Genomic DNA, 18038 nt, shown 5'->3' with positions numbered 1-18038 from the left:
TCATCATCATCATCATCATCATCATCATCATCACCTCCATCATCTCTATCATATCATCCGTCCTCGCTTTCCTCAACTCATTGTTCATCCACAGCAAGACAAGTACTCTCCGAGCAAGCAAAGAGCATCTTCTTCCTCCAGGTTGAAAACCTCGGCAGCCCCCTCCTCTGCGGGCGCATCGTGCAATTTTCAGCTCCCTCATGGAAGCCCCAGCTGGGCGGATGGATCGAGCAGATGATCAAGAAGAACAAGGTGAGAACAGGAGGACGAGGACAAGGAACAGGACAATGACGGGATGAGGAAGAGGAAGAAGGAAAGAGGGAGAGGGAGAGGAGGAGGAAGAACGCGCGGTAGAGCAAGACAATGAGGAGGACAAGGAGGAAGAGGAGGATGGGGGAGACAGCAGCAGCAGCAGCAGCAGCAGCAGCAGCAGCAGCAGCAGCAGCAGCAGCAGCAGCAGCAGCAGCAGCAGCAGCAGCAGCAGCAGCAGCAGCAGCGGCAGAGTCGTTCATATCAAGGCAAGCTTTCTCAGAGCAGGAGCTTCTGACGCAGTCCCATCAGCACATGCAGATGCCGAGGTACATGGCGGGGGTCGAGGACATGCCGCATGACGAGGTAGAGCACTGCCTCGACCTCCTCGTCGACTTCGCCAGGGACCTTGTCTACTCCGACATCGCTGATCTCGAGCCCAACCATCTTCGGTTCCGACTGGAGGTTCCCAGCTCCCCGTCAGCTACGTGCTTGCTGACTAGCTCCCCCGGCAGGACGGGCTGTTCGGAGTCGCAGGGCAGTGCAGGAGGCTGGAGGTGACCGTCGCCTCAGCTGGTGTGCAGCTCGAGCCCAGCTGGAGGTTCCTAAGACCCTTGTCGTAGGTCATCTGCAGAAGCTGGACTCTGGAGCCCTTCCCGACACTTTTGTGGTGGCGACGATGCAGAACAAGGTCAGTGACTTGACGTCCGTTGAGAATTGACCGATGTCAAACCTCTAGGCGGTTTTCACCTCTAAAGTGTCGGCGAAGAGGTGAAGCAACGTGATCGATGGACCGGAAGAAGCTGACATTGAGTTCAGCCTCTCGCCAGTGTGGGACGAGAAGTTCCTGCTGCGATCGAGCGCCGATGCGGAGCTGACGTTTGAGTTGTACACCTACAACATGTCGAACGAGCATGAAGTGATCGGAAGGTCAAGATTGACATGCGAAAACCTCAACAACATCCTTCGAGAATGTGGTGTAACGATGCTGAACGGCTCCTTGACCAAGAACTTTCCTCTGTACGCTCCCGAAAGAGCTGCCAAGAACAAGCAGGCGAGAGAGGAGAAGAGGCTGGTAGGGAGCGACGGCATCGGGGCGTTCCTAACGCTTCAGTTTCGATATCATGTTAAGGAGATCAACGATCTTCAGGCGACTCAAGGTCTTCTTTACTGAACTTGTACATAGAACAATCATCTACAACAAACCTCCTCCCGCCATTCCGGGTCAGTTCACGGGAGTTGAGGGCTCACGATACTGTACATACTCTCGTCTTCACTTGACCTTCTGATTTTCCAGCGATCAGATGGAGGAGGGGGGAGAGAGACTTCGAACCTGTTCGAGGAGACTTGAGATTCCTAGTGGTCATCTTCTTTACTTTTCTTTGGAGGATGGAGCTTGTCATGTTGAACAACCTCATTCCTGATCGCTCATGCACTTCAGTCCTGTGTCAGAGAGTCACCAGAACCCGTGGAATTTGATCCTTCAGCATTGATTACTTCTCTTCCTCTTCCTGATTCTCTTCCTCTTCCAACAGATGTGACAACTTTTTCTCCTCTAGAACTCGCTGCATCCAAACTTCAGCATCCCAGCGCCTCTCGACTCCTCTCAGCGACCTTGAAGCAGTTCTGAAGTCTCTCGGGCAGGGTTGAAACAACATGGCGCCTCGGGCTGCGGGCTAGGGAGGGAGCAACGTGAACCAACTCCTTCCCCTCCCTCCATCCTCCCTCACCAACACGGACATCGCAAGGGGGAAACAGCAAGCTCGTCCTCCGCGCGTCTTTTGTGCTGCGATGGGACCTCGGCACCTGAAGCTCGATCATCTCCTCGCTCAAGGGAGCCATCTCAAGGCACCTTGTCGCCCAGCACTATCCTCCGATCATCTTCGCTGCTCCAGTCGTACAGAGCAGCGTCAGTGCTGTCACTGAACGGGTAGACTTCCAGCAGGATACATCGCCTGCCATGGGATCATCCTCTTCGAACCTGCTGGGGTGATAGCTACCCTTGATCAGGAGGGACGAAGACGTCGAAGAGGAAATCGTCGAACGCCATGGCCTTCATCTTCATGTGAAGCTCCTCCTGCTCACTTCGTTCAGAGAGCAGAGGTCACGCATGCTCGGGAGTTCTCTTGTCGCACGTGGAAGAACTTCAAGACTGACGCCTTCACGCCCTGCAGCACCTTGCTGCTCTGCAGCTCGAAGTAGAAGACGGAAGAGTTGAGTTGGGAGATAGCAGTCACCGTCTGCAGCCCGCAAGTCAACACATCGCCGTCAGAATCGCACGTTACCTCGTCGTGGACGAAGCAGCGGAACAGGCGGTGAGGGTGCTCCGAGATGTCAGGCACAACTTTGCGCAGGACCAGACAGGTCGAGAACTTGTCAGAGTCGATGGCTCGAGCTGCTTTCAGCTCCTCCTTCACAGCTCCGTTGCTCAACAGCTGGGCGCAAGTCACAGCCACAAACTCGCGATCTGACGTGTCACCAGGGCAACGGCTTTACTGGCCGGCGAGGCTTCTTGCCGCATGGAGGAATACTGCAGCACCTGCACCTCCACGCGTACGAAGGACATGCAGTCCTCCTCGTTCATGAGAAACCTCCCGACGTCGTTCTGGATGTAGACCATCTGTTGCAACGTCAGCAAACAGCGAGCTGAGAAATTCAGGGACCATCTCGGATCTCTTCGTCGGGTTCTCGGGGAGGGTGATGATGCTGTGTCCGATCTTGAAACTTTCTTCGCCGGACTGAAAGCAAAGTTCCAGCTCGATGTAGAAGTTTGCAAGCTGGAAGTCCTGGTACAGTCTCACGATCTCGTTCCATTCAAGCGTCCCGTTCTTGTTGGCGTCGTACTTCTTGAGGATCATCGTGGCCTCTTCGTTCTGCAGCAAGGTGTTGAACTCTCCGAAGAGTTTCGGCAGGTCGTTCACTGAGATCGAATCGTTGTCGCAAATCCTGTCGAAAGTTTCCTTGATCTCCACCAAGGTCTCTTTCAACACTTTATCATCTGTGAGACGAAACTGAAAGTTCTCCCCCCAAAAGGGACTGTCGTTCCCCTCCATCTTTGCTGTTTCAGTTGTCTCTTCTTGACATCTGAGCTTGATGAAGTACTGGTCCTGAGGTGAAGGCAACGTTGGTAGGAAGCTTGCGCCGTTCAACTGAAGCTCCACAAGCTTCTCGAACTTGGTTTGCGGGTGGATAGCGTTGGTGAACTTCAGACCAAGACGAATTTCGTCCTTGTTCTTCTCTTGCACGCTCACGTTCCAGTGGATAGCTTTCATCGCCTCATTCAATTCATCATCGTTCCAAACTTCCACATCCTGCATGGTTGAACCGAAGACAGAAGCTTCTTCTATGACGCTGTTGAGTGCTTTCATGAAGATATTCTCCATCTCTTCTCTGCTGTTCGAGATGTTCTCTTCAATTTCATTCACACCTGCACTTGTGTCAATTGAACCATCAGGCATGAAGAGACTTAACTTACTCAATGCCTTGCAAGGCCAACATGAAAACATGTTCTTCTTGTCGGGGTTGACAATCTCAACTCTCACCAACGAACCGTTGAGCAGCATTCGCTTATGTTGCCGATGTATCATGATGATCTGAACATGTCCAACTCACTGTCTTTGTCTTGCAGCAGCTCTAACAAGTTCCATCCGACTTACCGGCAGAGGAAACTGGCGAGCTTTTGCCTTTGAATCCGAGAAGAAATCCTGCGAGAAGTGTTTCTCAGATGCGATGGTGTGCTGGGAAAACAGAATCGCGCGAGCTCCGCAGTCTGAAGCGTTTTGAGCCTGTTCTAAGAAGTTGTCCTGATCAAAGTCGATCACCACCACCTTGCCGGAGACATCGTTCAAGATCTCTGGAAGAGAATTGTCTGGCCATGACCGCACCACCTCACCAGCAAAGTCTCTGTACTCTCCGAAGAAGGCCCACATTCCGGCTACCTCGACCTCACTTTCATAGTCGTCTGCGCTGCCAAACTGCCTCCCGCTGACGTAGGAGGGAGGCATGGAGGATGAGACGATGCTGACTCTGTGCGACAGGGACGAAGCCTCTGACTTGCTTATGTGCAGCATACTTCTTGCCTTGTGCTCAGCGCTGGTCTTGTCATTCATGAGCTTGAGGTACTCCTGCAACGTCACCTTGCCCGAGCTCTTACTCCCATACCTCTCCACGAGCTCCTCGCAGTCCTCGAGGTCCTGCTGGACCCCCACCAGCAACAAGATCCTCTGCAGCTCCTGCTTGCCGATCATGCCGGAGTGACTCAAGTCTTCGGTCAGGAAGAGGTCCCGTCGCATCGCCTCGACCGTTCGCGGATCATCGGGATGGTTCATGTCGTACCTGAGGCCCTTGCAAGGGACGAAGGAGAAGGGAGTCTGCACTTGTACCTGCCTCGAGGCTGTGTACCGCCGAATGATCCTTGTTTCCACCTCTCCTCCTCCTCCCGGCACTTGGATGGAGATGGAGTGGTCGCGGTAGTAGTTCCAGACCTCTGGTCCGTCCGACACGATGAAGTTCTTCTGCAAGGGCTCTACCGGGCCTTCAAAGAGGATGCTTCCTGTTATCCTGCTCCAGTACGCCTCACACTCCCTGATCGCTCTGCGCGAGAGAAACGAGCGGAACGCTCGCTGAACAACCTCGACGGCAGAGCTCAATGATTCAAACGTGGGGATGATTGTTTGGATATGCAACTTCGCGATATGGTGGGTCATGGCATGGTTGAGTGCAGAATCAAAGATCTGCTGGGTTCTGAGATTGACTTCACGATCAAGGAAGTATGAAAACTTCTTTGAAATCAGCCATGCGAAGTATTCATGTTCAAATTCCATGGGCTCCTTTCCTTGCGTCTTCTTTTGATTTTCTCCAAGTTTGGGGTTTTTCTCGACAGCAGCGATCAACTCTACGAACATCGCTTTGACATCCATGAACTCTACAATACAAAGCTGCAATCAGAGGCAGACAACACCGATATCAAAATCAGAGCATCACCTTTGTCAAGAGAGTTCAGTTGCTGATGCAGACCAGAAGTCTCTGCGTCACTCAAATGCTGAATGAAGACGTCACAAGTCTTTTGAAACTGTAGGTTCAGAACGCTGAGCGCATCTTTGCGATCCTTACCCACCACCTTTGAGTTGAGCAGCAGATCAACAAATCGCTCTGTCTTGGACAGCCCGAGATACGCTTCACAATTTGCACGCAAGACAAAGTAAGGAGCAGTGTACTGATAGTCAAAGTTGAAATCCATCTCGAAGATTTCAAATCGCTTCGAGTCATTGGTGTCGACACGAATCTTGAAGCCTGTATTCCTCTTCTTGTTCATATTGAGAGCGTTCTTTCTCGAGTTGAGAGTGACAGCAGCAGAAGACATCGAGAGCAAGTCATCGTTGTGGGAGGTCGACCTGCTCCTTCTGCTGCTGATGGATCGAGAGATCAACGACTTGGGCTCTTCACTCTCTGCAACATTCGACTCGAACTTGGACGTGACGTCATCACTGTCTCCGAAGGTCTCTATGAACCGCAGAATCTCACCCTCTATACGAGCCACCAGCGTCTCCTCCAACTTTTGCTGGTCTGCCTTGAGCAGGGCGTCGATTTCAAACTTGCTGAGAGGAATCAAGATGGTCTCGAACACATCGTCCTCAAACCCATGCACCCAGCTGCTGACTTTGAAGGGTTGACTCAAGATGAACTTACTACACACTTGTTGCATGTTGGGAGCAACCTTACGTGTTTGCAAGATGTCTGATATCATTGATGCCAAATCTTTGCTCTGAGGAATGACGTCTTCTTGCATCAGCCCATGGTGTGGATCTGCAATCTCGCTTCCAACCCCAGCTTCAGCAGGCGACACTAAGAAAGAACCTCAAGCCTTTCATACCTCTCAGTGAAGATCCTCGACCTGAAGTTTTCGCTCAACGACGAGTCAGCCAATCGGAGCATGAACTTGACCCTCCTGTCGTTGTCCAGGTATGTGTCCACGATCTCCGCTGGTTGCAACTCGCTGGCGTTCTGCTTGAATACCTTCAACAGAATTTTCTCTCCACTCTCAGGAATTTCTGCGCAGTCAGACATCAAATTCAACAAGATTATGGAGAACAATGTTCACTCTTCGATGGCTTTGACTTCGCTTCATCATATGCCATGTAGACTTTAGAAACACTGACATGTCCTTGAAAGAATCACTTGATATGACATGCTTTTCTCTCAAACTTACCCACGTCTCTCCTGTCAAGATCGCGCAGAGAGACCTCTAGCGAGTCTTGAAGAGTGACATCCAGATATCCTGGGAAGCGAGCAATCAGCAGCAGCAACTCGAGAGTGTTTGTTCATACTCGAGGAAACTGACAGCAGCGATTCAATGTAAACCCTATCTGTCGCCCTCACACCAGCAGTCTTGAGGATTTCATCCATCTTGGAAGCGGTCAACAAGAAGAGAGGTCAGTCCGATATCAGACAACCTCCTGGTGTCTCTTGACTATGGCAGTCTTGTGCTGTAGTTGCTTCTCCAAAGTCATCACGTCAGCTGGCGTTCGATGACATCGGATGTCATCTTTCTCCTTGTTCGCCTGATTCACTTGTCAAGCTGGTTGTGAAGGAAACATCCATTACTGGGGCCTCAATTCCCATTCTCCGATGAAACTCATTCCGATCTGACTGCTCGCTCCTGCAGTTCTCAGACGATGAGAGGAGATTCGAGATCGTTTTACACTCTTTACCTCAAAATCTCTTGAAACTGAGAGGATGGCATCTCAAATGAAAGCTCTTTTACGTGCTACGAATCCCGAAAGCTCCGATTCTTCCTGCATGTCTGTTCATGTGATGAAACAAAGGATCATGAACAGGATCTTGGTACAGCTGCGAACTTGCATATCAACTGTCATACCTTAGATGATCTTCCTCGAATCTTGAGTCCTCGTCAGATCGTTTGGTCGAGTCTGGATAGCATCGCGCTCATCCTTCGATGTAGCATGCTGGGGCGACGACCTCGTCCTCCTCTTCTTTATCGCCTTCCATGCTCCTTCTCTTCCTCCTCACTTCCTCATCGCCTGCCTTCTCCTCCTCTTCCTCCTCCCCTCCTCATCGTCTGCCTTCTCCTCCTCCTTCTCGCCCTCCTCCTCGAGCCACCAGTTCTCGTAGCTACCGGCCCATGTCGGAACCCAAAGAAATTGGTGGATGAGGGGGCCCGGGGAAAGGGAGTTAACCCCGCAGCTAGACGGACCCCCTCAGCCTCCCAGAGATTAAAGGCAATACCCCTGGTGGGTACTTGGTATTGGTGGGGTACAATCAGAGGGCAAAGGAGGGGTGGGGAAGGACGGCCTTTGGTGTGAGCTGCCTTGATGGCAACCAGTAGCGCGATGGTTGTGTTGGTGCGTCCCCTCCTCCCCTCGCCGCTCCTCGCTAGTCCCTCCCTCTCCTGAGCTCTGCCGCCTGCTGACCCCCAGCCGCCGCTCTTGCCTGTGCGATGTGCACAAGGTCTCGGTAGAGGTGGTGTATCAGCTCTCGCGCGCGCGATCCGGGTGAGTCTGTACAAGCGTCAGAGGGAGGAAGGAGATGAAGAGCGAGGGCTAGCTTCTCTTGGTCGCAGGAGAGATGAAGCTCTCTGTCATCTTGCTGCATGCCGTGATCGGCTCGCTTCTTCCGTTGCATGCGTCCTCGCAGTGTGAGCGGCTGCTGGAGCAAGGCTTCGGCGGGGGAAGCTTCATCCATGGGAGCATATCATGGCGGCGGGTGTCGATGAACACGGTGGAGTTTGAGGTGATAAGCACGTGGCGGCGGAAGTTCGCGTGGCCTTGCAACCAGCAAGGCTTCAGCGGGAGGGACGGTTGGCCAGCGCCAGGGGACCGAGTGCTGACAGCAGGGCTGGGGTACAAGGAGGATCAGAGTCAAGGGGAGACGGTGGGGATCAGCTTCGAGACAGGAGACGGGGCGAGGTATCCTTTCTGGATGAGGGTGGACTCAATCTCAGTAGAGGAAGACTGGATGATGGGCACGTTTCGAATGAATCATACCTACCAAAGGGGCTATGAATCATGCTCAAGTAACCAGTCAACTTCACCTTACATTTGCAATCCATGGACAGCGAGGCTGGCAGGGTGCTGCCGGTACAACTACTCCGGAAGCTTCGCGATAGAGTCGCAGGTCGACCTCTCCAGCTTCAACGCCTCGTTTCGGATCGTGACCATGCCCGTCGTGTTTGCTCCGGTCGAGGCGAGCACGCGAGCGTCTACGATATGCTTCATACCTCGGTCGGGGATGGTGTCGAGGAGCGGGGGGACCGTGGGCTATCCGCTGGACGACTACGTGTATCAGAACGCGTCCTGGTCGCTGGTGGGATCGTACGCAGGTCAGGTCGGCTTGCTGTACAACAGGTCGGCGATGGGGGAGTACTGCGTGGGACTGGAGGTGCAGCCAGGTACCGGGATGGCAGTGACGGTGATGCTGAGCGTGGGGAACCTCAACTCGACATGCGAGCTTCAGGTCAGGGCGGCGAGCGCGAGCAGCCGCTTGCCGTCCAACACGACGCTGAGGTGTTGGAGCGAGGAGTGCGCGTCGCACATGGAGGTGTTTTTCGGGTACGACTTTCCCCGGCTGTACCCCGGGGAGATCGCGAGGGCGATGGCGGACATGTATGCAGAGAACAAGGACGGGAGGCCTCTGGAGGTGCGGTACAGGTTTGCCAGCAAGGAGCTGGCGAGCGCGGTGGTGTCGTCGGACAGCAGGGCGGTAGAGAGCTTTTACAGCTGGAACCTGTCAGAGGCTGGGCTGCACTCGAGCTTCACGCTGAACCACTTCAGCACGCCTGAGGACACGTACGTGACGGACATACACGTGCTCTACTCGCAAGCAGTCGACCAGGCCCAGCTGCCTCTGTACGGCAGCTTGTCGTCTGCATCACCGACGCCGGGAGAGTACACTGTGAACGTGACGTCGGTGTTCACGACGTTCCCGGCGAACGTGCTGGTGCTCTCACCCGACCCGAGCAGTCAGAGCTCTCATGGCTGGTCCTTCATGTACTCCAAGACGCTACTCCGCCTGACCAAGCTGAGCATGTCGACGGACGCGTACGAGCTGCGAGCTATCACAGACATACGACTGGTGAACAGCAGCAAGGAGGCAGAGCCTTTGCTGCGAGAGGGCTACGTGATGCTGGGGGAGAACCTGCTGGGGCCGGGGTCAGTCGGAGAGATCTACTTGCTGTACAAGCGGGGCACGGACCCGCCAATCATCAATGTCTCGATCAGCAACATCAGCGGATACAGCGCGGTAGGAGAGGGGAAGGGGGAGAGGAGGGGAGAGGAGGGGAGAGGAGGGGAGGAAGAGGGGCACCAGAGTACATGTATGCGAGAAGAGGGATTGGGAGGGACGGGGGGCCCAAGGGAGAGGAGGAGAGGGGCACAGAAGCGGGGCGGGGAGTGACGCAGGATGTTGGCCGCAGGTAGAAGCTTCCTCCTATTTACCAGCAGTGGGAGCAAATACGCAAACGGAATATAGAGTAGTGCTGTACTACCTGAAGAAGCCGCTGAGCTCTCTGTCGATGAGCTTCTTGTGGACGCCTTGCGAGGCTGACGTGGGAGTCTACGTGATCTGCGCTCAGCTGGTAGACTCGTTGAGCGGTAAGACGTGCGGGCGGTAGGAGGGAGGAGGCTGACATGTGGTCGTGTGTGCTGGCACGTCAGGTGGAGGCGGCAGGACCCAGTGCACGTCGGTGACGGTCGGTCGAGCTCCTGCGCCGTACACGGAGGCGCTGCCGGTACAGGTAGCGACGATGGGAGAGGAGGTAGGAGGAGAGGGCGGGGGCGGGGGCATGGGAGCTGAGGAGATGGTGAGCAGCAACGGATCGTCTTCACGGTGGCGCGGCAGGACCAAGGCTTTGCCGAGTACTACAGGCTGCCGTCGATCCGTCTCTCGCGCATCCTGTAAGCTCAGAGGCTGGCGGGCTAGAGCTGGGGGCAGGGAGTGACGGGGCGGACGGCAGGGGGAACGTGCCGTCGCGTGTGGGGAACCTGACCACCTTTGAGCCGCTGCATCCTGTGGTGGAGATGCGGGTCAACGGGGCGACGACGATGACGCTGAGCAACGTGAGCGTCTTCGAGAACAAGACGCGGCTGGACGGGTCGAGGTACTCCTTCCAGGGGCTCTACAACGGGAGCATCGTGTGGACCCCGAGCCACCAGCTCAGCGGGTGGCAGGGAGCGATGTGCCTGACGACGTGCGTGTACCCGTTGACCTGTCGGGGGTGGAGCCGGGAGAGGAGGGCGGAGTGCTCGGAGTACTGCATCCCAGTGAGGGTGGAGCGGTGCAAGTGGTACGTGTCGCGGGCACAGACGTACACGGAGATAGCGGGGCTGTTCTCGACGAGCTCGCTGCTGGTACGAGACGAGAGGGGGGAAGAGGGAGGAGCTGACAGGGATGGGCAGCTCTGGTACATGAACCCAGTAAGGCAGTCCAGTCTGCATTACGACAACTTTCAAAGCTTAACGCCAGGTTACAATTTTATGTTCTACCCTGGAGAGGTAGGAGGAGGAGGAGACGGGAGGGAGGAGGAGGGGACGGGAGGGAGGAGGAGGGGACTGAGACAGGCTGTGCAGACGATCAATGTTGGAAGGTTGTTTCATTCGACTGGAAAGAATGTATGAGCGACTTGAGGTCGTTGTCTTGTGTCTTACCTATCACCTCAGGTTTCCCATGTAGCTGCTCTGTTCAGCATCGGCACCTCGGACATCTTGAGGATGAACGTCGACCTCAACTCCAGCGTTCTCAACAGCGACAAACAATTAAATCAGGTACAGGAGTAGGCAGGTATGTTGCGATATGATCTTACGTGCTGGAACAGGATCTTTGTATAGTACCAAACATATGCATTTTCAAATGATGTTCCCCGTACAAGTTGTTTAGATCGACGATTTGACATGGGCTGGAATGAGGAAATGAGCTCTTGTAAATGATTAGCTGAAACACTCGTGTCTGTGTCTTGTTACATTTATTTTCTGTTTCTACACTAGATTCAACCATCTCGCCAAATTCTTTCCACAATCAGAGCGTGCGATCTTACATGGAGATGCTAGGATTGTTCAAGAGGGAAACCAAGTGCGATATACACAAAGTTGCACTGATCGAGGGTTTTCTTCATTTCTCTGTACATAGAAAAGATTCCCAACTGCAAGGTCATGAGACCGTCAGCGCTGATCCTTCTGCTCGCACATTACAACATCACGCACACGTTTGGTACTATACAAAGATCCTGTTCCAGCACGTAAGATCATATCGCAACATACCTGCCTACTCCTGTACCTGATTTAATTGTTTGTCGCTGTTGAGAACGCTGGAGTTGAGGTCGACGTTCATCCTCAAGATGTCCGAGGTGCTCATACCAAAGTATTGTGCGACATCAAAAATCTGAGAGACTTTCAGTCGAACATTGAAACATCTTTCACACTTGTACATTCTCATACTCTGACAGATACTTCCGACCAACATTGATCGTCTGCGCAGCCTGTCTCAGTCCCCTCCTCCTTCCCCCCGTCTCCTCCTCCTACCTCTCCAGGGTAGATCATAAAATTGTAACCTGGCGTTAAGCTTTGAAAGTTGTCGTAATGCAGACTGGACTGCCTTACTGGGTTCATGTACCAGAGCTGCCCATCCCTGTCAGCTCCTCCCTCTTCCCCCCTCTCGTCTCGTACCAGCAGCGAGCTCGTCGAGAACAGCCCCGCTATCTCCGTGTACGTCTGTGCCCGCGACACGTACCACTTGCACCGCTCCACCCTCACTGGGATGCAGTACTCCGAGCACTCCGCCCTCCTCTCCCGGCTCCACCCCCGACAGGTCAACGGGTACACGCACGTCGTCAGGCACATCGCTCCCTGCCACCCGCTGAGCTGGTGGCTCGGGGTCCACACGATGCTCCCGTTGTAGAGCCCCTGGAAGGAGTACCTCGACCCGTCCAGCCGCGTCTTGTTCTCGAAGACGCTCACGTTGCTCAGCGTCATCGTCGTCGCCCCGTTGACCCGCATCTCCACCACAGGATGCAGCGGCTCAAAGGTGGTCAGGTTCCCCACACGCGACGGCACGTTCCCCCTGCCGTCCGCCCCGTCACTCCCTGCCCCCAGCTCTAGCCCGCCAGCCTCTGAGCTTACAGGATGCGCGAGAGACGGATCGACGGCAGCCTGTAGTACTCGGCAAAGCCTTGGTCCTGCCGCGCCACCGTGAAGACGATCCGTTGCTGCTCACCATCTCCTCAGCTCCCATGCCCCCGCCCCCGCCCTCTCCTCCTACCTCCTCTCCCATCGTCGCTACCTGTACCGGCAGCGCCTCCGTGTACGGCGCAGGAGCTCGACCGACCGTCACCGACGTGCACTGGGTCCTGCCGCCTCCACCTGACGTGCCAGCACACACGACCACATGTCAGCCTCCTCCCTCCTACCGCCCGCACGTCTTACCGCTCAACGAGTCTACCAGCTGAGCGCAGATCACGTAGACTCCCACGTCAGCCTCGCAAGGCGTCCACAAGAAGCTCATCGACAGAGAGCTCAGCGGCTTCTTCAGGTAGTACAGCACTACTCTATATTCCGTTTCCGTTGAATTTGCTCCCACTGCTGGTAAATAGGAGGAAGCTTCTACCTGCAGCCAACATCCTGCGTTACTCCCCGCCCCAACTCCAGCCTCCCAATCCCTCTTCTCGCATACATGTACTCTGGTGCCCCTCCCCCTCCCCTCCCCTCTCGATCTCCTCCTCTCCCCCTTCCCCTCTCCTACCGCGCTGTATCCGCTGATGTTGCTGATCGAGACATCGATGATTGGCGGGTCCGTGCCCCGCTTGTACAGCAAGTAGATCTCTCCGACTGACCCCGGCCCCAGCAGGTTCTCCCCCAGCATCACGTAGCCCTCTCGCAGCAAAGGCTCTGCCTCCTTGCTGCTGTTCACCAGTCGTATGTCTGTGATAGCTCGTAGCTCGTACGCGTCCGTCGACATGCTCAGCTTGGTCAGGCGGAGTAGCGTCTTGTAGTACATGAAGGACCAGCCATGAGAGCTCTGACTGCTCGGGTCGGGTGAGAGCACCAGCACGTTCGCCGGGAACGTCGTGAACACCGACGTCACGTTCACAGTGTACTCTCCCGGCGTCGGTGATGCAGACGACAAGCTGCCGTACAGAGGCAGCTGGGCCTGGTCGACTGCTTGCGAGTAGAGCACGTGTATGTCCGTCACGTACGTGTCCTCAGGCGTGCTGAAGTGGTTCAGCGTGAAGCTCGAGTGCAGCCCAGCCTCTGACAGGTTCCAGCTGTAAACGCTCTCCACCGCCCTGCTGTCCGACGACACCACCGCGCTCGCCAGCTCCTTGCTGGCAAACCTGTACCGCACCTCCAGAGGCTTCCCGTCCTTGTTCTCTGCATACATGTCCGCCATCGCCCTCGCGATCTCCCCGGGGTACAGCCGGGGAAAGTCGTACCCGAAAAACACCTCCATGTGCGACGCGCACTCCTCGCTCCAACACCTCAGCGTCGTGTTGGACGGCAAGCGGCTGCTCGCGCTCGCCGCCCTGACCTGAAGCTCGCATGTCGAGTTGAGGTTCCCCACGCTCAGCATCACCGTCACTGCCATCCCGGTACCTGGCTGCACCTCCAGTCCCACGCAGTACTCCCCCATGGCCGACCTGTTGTACAGCAAGCCGACCTGACCCGCGTACGATCCCACCAGCGACCAGGACGCGTTCTGATACACGTAGTCGTCCAGGGGATAGCCCACGGTCCCCCCGCTCCTCGACACCATCCCCGACCGAGGTATGAAGCATATCGTAGACGCTCGCGTGCTCGCCTCGACCGGAGCAAACACGACGGGCATGGTCACGATCCGAAACGAGGCGTTGAAGCTCGAGAGGTCGACCTGCGACTCTATCGCGAAGCTTCCGGAGTAGTTGTACCGGCAGCACCCTGCCAGCCTCGCTGTCCATGGATTGCAAATGTAAGGTGAAGTTGACTGGTTACTTGAGCATGATTCATAGCCCCTTTGGTAGGTATGATTCATTCGAAACGTGCCCATCATCCAGTCTTCCTCTACTGAGATTGAGTCCACCCTCATCCAGAAAGGATACCTCGCCCCGTCTCCTGTCTCGAAGCTGATCCCCACCGTCTCCCCTTGACTCTGATCCTCCTTGTACCCCAGCCCTGCTGTCAGCACTCGGTCCCCTGGCGCTGGCCAACCGTCCCTCCCGCTGAAGCCTTGCTGGTTGCAAGGCCACGCGAACTTCCGCCGCCACGTGCTCATCACCTCAAACTCCACCGTGTACATCGACACCCGCCGCCATGATATGCTCCCATGGATGAAGCTTCCCCCGCCGAAGCCTTGCTCCAGCAGCCGCTCACACTGCGAGGACGCATGCAACGGAAGAAGCGAGCCGATCACGGCATGCAGCAAGATGACAGAGAGCTTCATCTCTCCTGCGACCAAGAGAAGCTAGCCCTCGCTCTTCATCTCCTTCCTCCCTCTGACGCTTGTACAGACTCACCCGGATTGCGCGCGCGAGAGCTGATACACCACCTCTACCGAGACCTTGTGCCCATCGCGCAGGCAAGAGCGGCGGCTGGGGGTCAGCAGGCGGCAGAGCTCAGGAGAGGGAGGGACTAGCGAGGAGCGGCGAGGGGAGGAGGGGACGCACCAACACAACCATCGCGCTACTGGTTGCCATCAAGGCAGCTCACACCAAAGGCCGTCCTTCCCCACCCCTCCTTTGCCCTCTGATTGTACCCCACCCATACGAAGTACCCACCAGGGGTATTGCCTGTAATCTCTGGGAGGCTGAGGGGGTCCGTCTAGCTGCGGGGTTAACTCCCTTTCCCCGGGCCCCCTCATCCCCGCCCGGCCTCGGACTGGAGTCACGGTCACGAGTCACCGTCGGTACAGTACTGACGGTCGGGGCCCGGGTCCGGCCCGGCCTGTACTGGCAGCCGGGCTGGGTCATCCGAATAGTGCTGGTCATTCAAGTAGTGTTGGTCGACCGAGGGTGAACGGCGGTGCCTGGCCAGCCCGGCCGGGCCATGACGGAATACAAGTTTGTTAGACTTGTACTAGTCCAAAGTCACGCAGATATCACGTGACATCGACCTTAGTTGTAACAAGACAGTTTTTGCTCAAGACCGAGTTTAATGCACACAAAACCAGAATTGAGGAGCACATGAGTGATAGACTGTATGCTAGGATGTGAAACCCAAGCATCCAGACATGAGAGGACCTTAGCAAGCTGAGACGGCTAGGAAAAGCCCCCTCTTCGTCCCACACTGTCACACGCTACATGCCGCCTCGCAAAACACGTAAGTCGTCTTGGTTTACAGGAGAGTTTTTGTTCCATCAGGCCAGTCCGTGGCAAACACGGTACGGTAGCCTGCGTCATGCCGGTCTCCGAAGTTACGCTCGCAGTGCCGGGCGGCCTGGCGAGGATCGGACGCTCCGACTGAGTCCGAGCGACCACGAGATGATCATCCGAGTACCGTACGGGAGCTGGAGTTTAAATGGCCGTGCCGCTGTGCGGGCAGGCGAACCCCAGGGCCTTCCGCACGATCACGGTGGCCCGGTGTCCGCCGCGGCATCCGCCGCGGCGGCTGGCCCGGCTCGGCGCCGGTCGCCCCGAACTCACAGTCGGGGCCCGGCGACCGTGACGGTGACTGAGGTGGGCCCGGCGAGCCTGAGTGAGGCCTTCACTATTGGCTGTGTAAAACCGTTTTTTCTTCGTAATTTTTCTTTCTTGCCTTTTTTGTGGGGGGCCGAAAATCATGGCAGGATCCGCAGGGCAACCAACCGCCATGGGGCGATGGAGAGAAACGAGAATGGCGCTGTCGCCATGCTCTTCATCGTCAGCTTCACCTCGATCATTGTCTCCATCCTGTTCAGCATCATCGAGAGCAGCAGCGTTCCCCTCTGATCCCTTGTCCTGCTTTGTCTCCCTACCCCTCAAGTTCGGGCAAGTTTCGGCTCAATGCAGGACCAGTCGTTGTAGCCGGACGATGAAGACTCGAGGAGGCAACAAGACAACGAGGAGATGTCTGATCACTTGCAAGCAGCAGGCACCCGTAGATGCCATGCGCTTCCTGCAGAGGGCTCCCCTGATGCTCTTGCTGGCCTTCTCTATGTACCTGTTCAACCCAGCAGTCGCTCCAGCAGAGGAGAGCAAGGACATGAAAGATGCAGAGCATGCGCTGCTGTTTGAGGCGATGGACGTGGTCGACCGTCACTTCATCGACCTCTCCAACAAGGAAGGCGTCGCGCGGAGCAGCGAGCTGCATGAGTACAACAGCGTGTCATGGGAGGGGTTGAAGAAGGAGCTGGAAGAAAAGAAGCTCGAGAACAGGAAGGAGACGTACAAGGAGATCAAGAAGGTGTTGAAGAAGCTGGGCGATCGCTACACTCGCTTCCTCCCTCCCTCCGAGTTCGTCAAGCTTACCAAGTACGATGCTACAGGGGTTGGCCTCGCGGTCAATCAGGATGAGCAGGGGCTGCTGATCGGGTATCCTCCGCTTGCTGGATCTACAGCTGCTGATGCAGGTGAAGATGAGAGAGGGAGGAGACGGGGCAGCGGAGGAAGGAGAGGGGAAGGATGAGAAGGAGGATGGAACGAGGAGAAGGAGGAGGAGGAGGAGGAGGAGGAGGAGGAGGGAAGGGGAGAAGAATGAGAGGAGGTGAGGTGATACGGGAAGGGGGGGAGGGGAAGAGAGATAGATCACAAGAAGCGAATGTCTCTCGTTTCCGCTCATGGCATCCGCAGGAGTGCAGAAAGGCGATCGACTCGTGAGCATCGACGGGGTCGCCATGAAGGGGCTGACGCCGTTCGACGCCACTGAAATGCTGCAAGGAGTGAAGGGGAGCAAGGTGAGGAGGGAAAGTGGAAAAGGAGGAGGCAGGAGGAGGTAGGAGCGAGAAGGAGGAGGAGAAGGAAGTGGTGGGGGTGTTTGGGGTGGTGGAGGAGGAACATGAATGAGCAGGAGGACGAGGGGGAGGAAAGCAGTGTTGCAAGAGGAGTAGAAGAGGTTGACGATGTTACAGGTTTCCATCGAGGTCGAAAGGAAGACAAATGAAGGTGAAACTTCAATCGAATCTCTGCTCCTCCTCTCATCTCATGTCCACATGCTCCTTCCGTAAAATTTCTCCGTCTGTTCTCTCGTCCTCGGCCTATCCACGTCCTCCTCGTCATCCTCATCCTCATTCTACTCCTCTTCTTTGTCGTCCTCGTCCTCGTCCTCGTCCTCGTCCTCGTCCTCGTCCTCGTCCTCGTCATCCTACAGCAATGACTTCGCCCATCACTGCCGTTCTTCTTGTTCATCGCTCCCTCCACTCTCTCACTCAAATTGCGTCATCCTCCTGACTCTTTTCATACAGGCCAAAAGATAGTCTCTTTCGAGCTTGAGAGAAAAATTTCGGTTGAGAACCCGGTACAGAGAAATAAGAAGATTTTGTTATACCACCCCAATCCCTCCCTCCTACATCCCTTCCTTCAACCCCCCCGCCCTCCCTCCTCTCTCCTCCTCTCTCTCCTCCTTTTCCTCCTCCGTCCTCTCCTTCTTAGTCGCTTTTCCTTGCATGATCTTCACTGACCCACCGTTCTGGCAGGTTTCTTCTACCATCTTTGAGAGCCAAGACGGGAAGAAGGTATAGGAAAGGAGCGAGTGGGTGGAGCAAGAGATCGAGGAGGAGGAGGAGGAGGAGGAGGAGGAGGAGGAGGGGGGGGGGGGGGGGGGGGGGAGGGAGGAGCCGGGGGGGGGGGGGGGGGGGGTGTTGTTACATGTTCTTGCGGCTAAAAAAGGGGGGAGGAG

The 18038-nt window shown here is 55.7% G+C and overlaps 5 protein-coding genes across 5 annotated transcripts in view; 3 read left to right on the top strand and 2 right to left on the bottom strand.

The window, feature by feature from the left end:
• Positions 1-141: 141 nt before the first annotated feature.
• Positions 142-1423, top strand: GUITHDRAFT_147579 (hypothetical protein; the record flags this gene model as incomplete). Its single annotated transcript, XM_005820880.1, has 6 exons — positions 142-252; positions 562-714; positions 765-806; positions 884-940; positions 989-1020; positions 1069-1423. Coding segments are annotated over 6 exons (750 nt in total), but the record flags the coding sequence as incomplete, so codon positions are not given.
• Positions 1424-1496: 73 nt separating this feature from the next.
• GUITHDRAFT_119882 (hypothetical protein) lies at positions 1497-6870 on the bottom strand (the record flags this gene model as incomplete). Its single annotated transcript, XM_005820879.1, has 20 exons — positions 1497-1534; positions 1583-1692; positions 1747-1814; positions 1864-1925; positions 1980-2055; positions 2102-2204; positions 2250-2326; positions 2385-2489; positions 2535-2684; positions 2729-2869; positions 2913-3676; positions 3725-3842; positions 3906-5173; positions 5233-6065; positions 6122-6299; positions 6350-6412; positions 6458-6526; positions 6576-6654; positions 6702-6809; positions 6853-6870. 20 exons carry the CDS (start codon positions 6868-6870, stop codon positions 1497-1499), a joined length of 4428 nt encoding a protein of 1475 aa, XP_005820936.1.
• A 713-nt stretch (positions 6871-7583) lies between these two features.
• On the top strand, positions 7584-9507 carry GUITHDRAFT_166341 (hypothetical protein; the record flags this gene model as incomplete). Its single annotated transcript, XM_005820878.1, has 2 exons — positions 7584-8275; positions 8313-9507. A coding segment is annotated over exon 2 (1083 nt), but the record flags the coding sequence as incomplete, so codon positions are not given.
• A 1701-nt stretch (positions 9508-11208) lies between these two features.
• GUITHDRAFT_155898 (hypothetical protein) lies at positions 11209-12815 on the bottom strand. Its single transcript, XM_005820877.1, has 8 exons — positions 12681-12815; positions 12517-12617; positions 12378-12463; positions 11925-12318; positions 11781-11876; positions 11687-11728; positions 11536-11640; positions 11209-11485 (listed from the first exon to the last, which is right to left on the bottom strand). The coding sequence occupies exons 1-8, from the start codon at positions 12757-12759 to the stop codon at positions 11447-11449; spliced, it is 942 nt and encodes a 313-aa protein (XP_005820934.1). The 5' UTR covers positions 12760-12815; the 3' UTR covers positions 11209-11446.
• A 3495-nt stretch (positions 12816-16310) lies between these two features.
• Positions 16311-18038, top strand: part of GUITHDRAFT_147575 (hypothetical protein) — a gene marked incomplete at both ends in the record, with an annotated part of 3312 nt that continues 1584 nt past the window's right edge. The window contains 5 exons of the mRNA XM_005820876.1: positions 16311-16773; positions 16994-17097; positions 17272-17305; positions 17605-17657; positions 17836-17874. Of these exons, the coding sequence (XP_005820933.1) occupies positions 16311-16773; positions 16994-17097; positions 17272-17305; positions 17605-17657; positions 17836-17874 (693 nt within the window). The remainder of the gene's footprint in view (positions 16774-16993; positions 17098-17271; positions 17306-17604; positions 17658-17835; positions 17875-18038) is intronic.

The sequence above is a fragment of the Guillardia theta genome (genome assembly GCF_000315625.1).
Source record: "Guillardia theta CCMP2712 unplaced genomic scaffold GUITHscaffold_161, whole genome shotgun sequence".
Lineage (NCBI taxonomy): Eukaryota > Cryptophyceae > Pyrenomonadales > Geminigeraceae > Guillardia > Guillardia theta.
The sequence above is the reverse complement of the archived record's forward strand: the minus strand, read 5'-3'. Positions and strand labels throughout refer to the sequence as shown.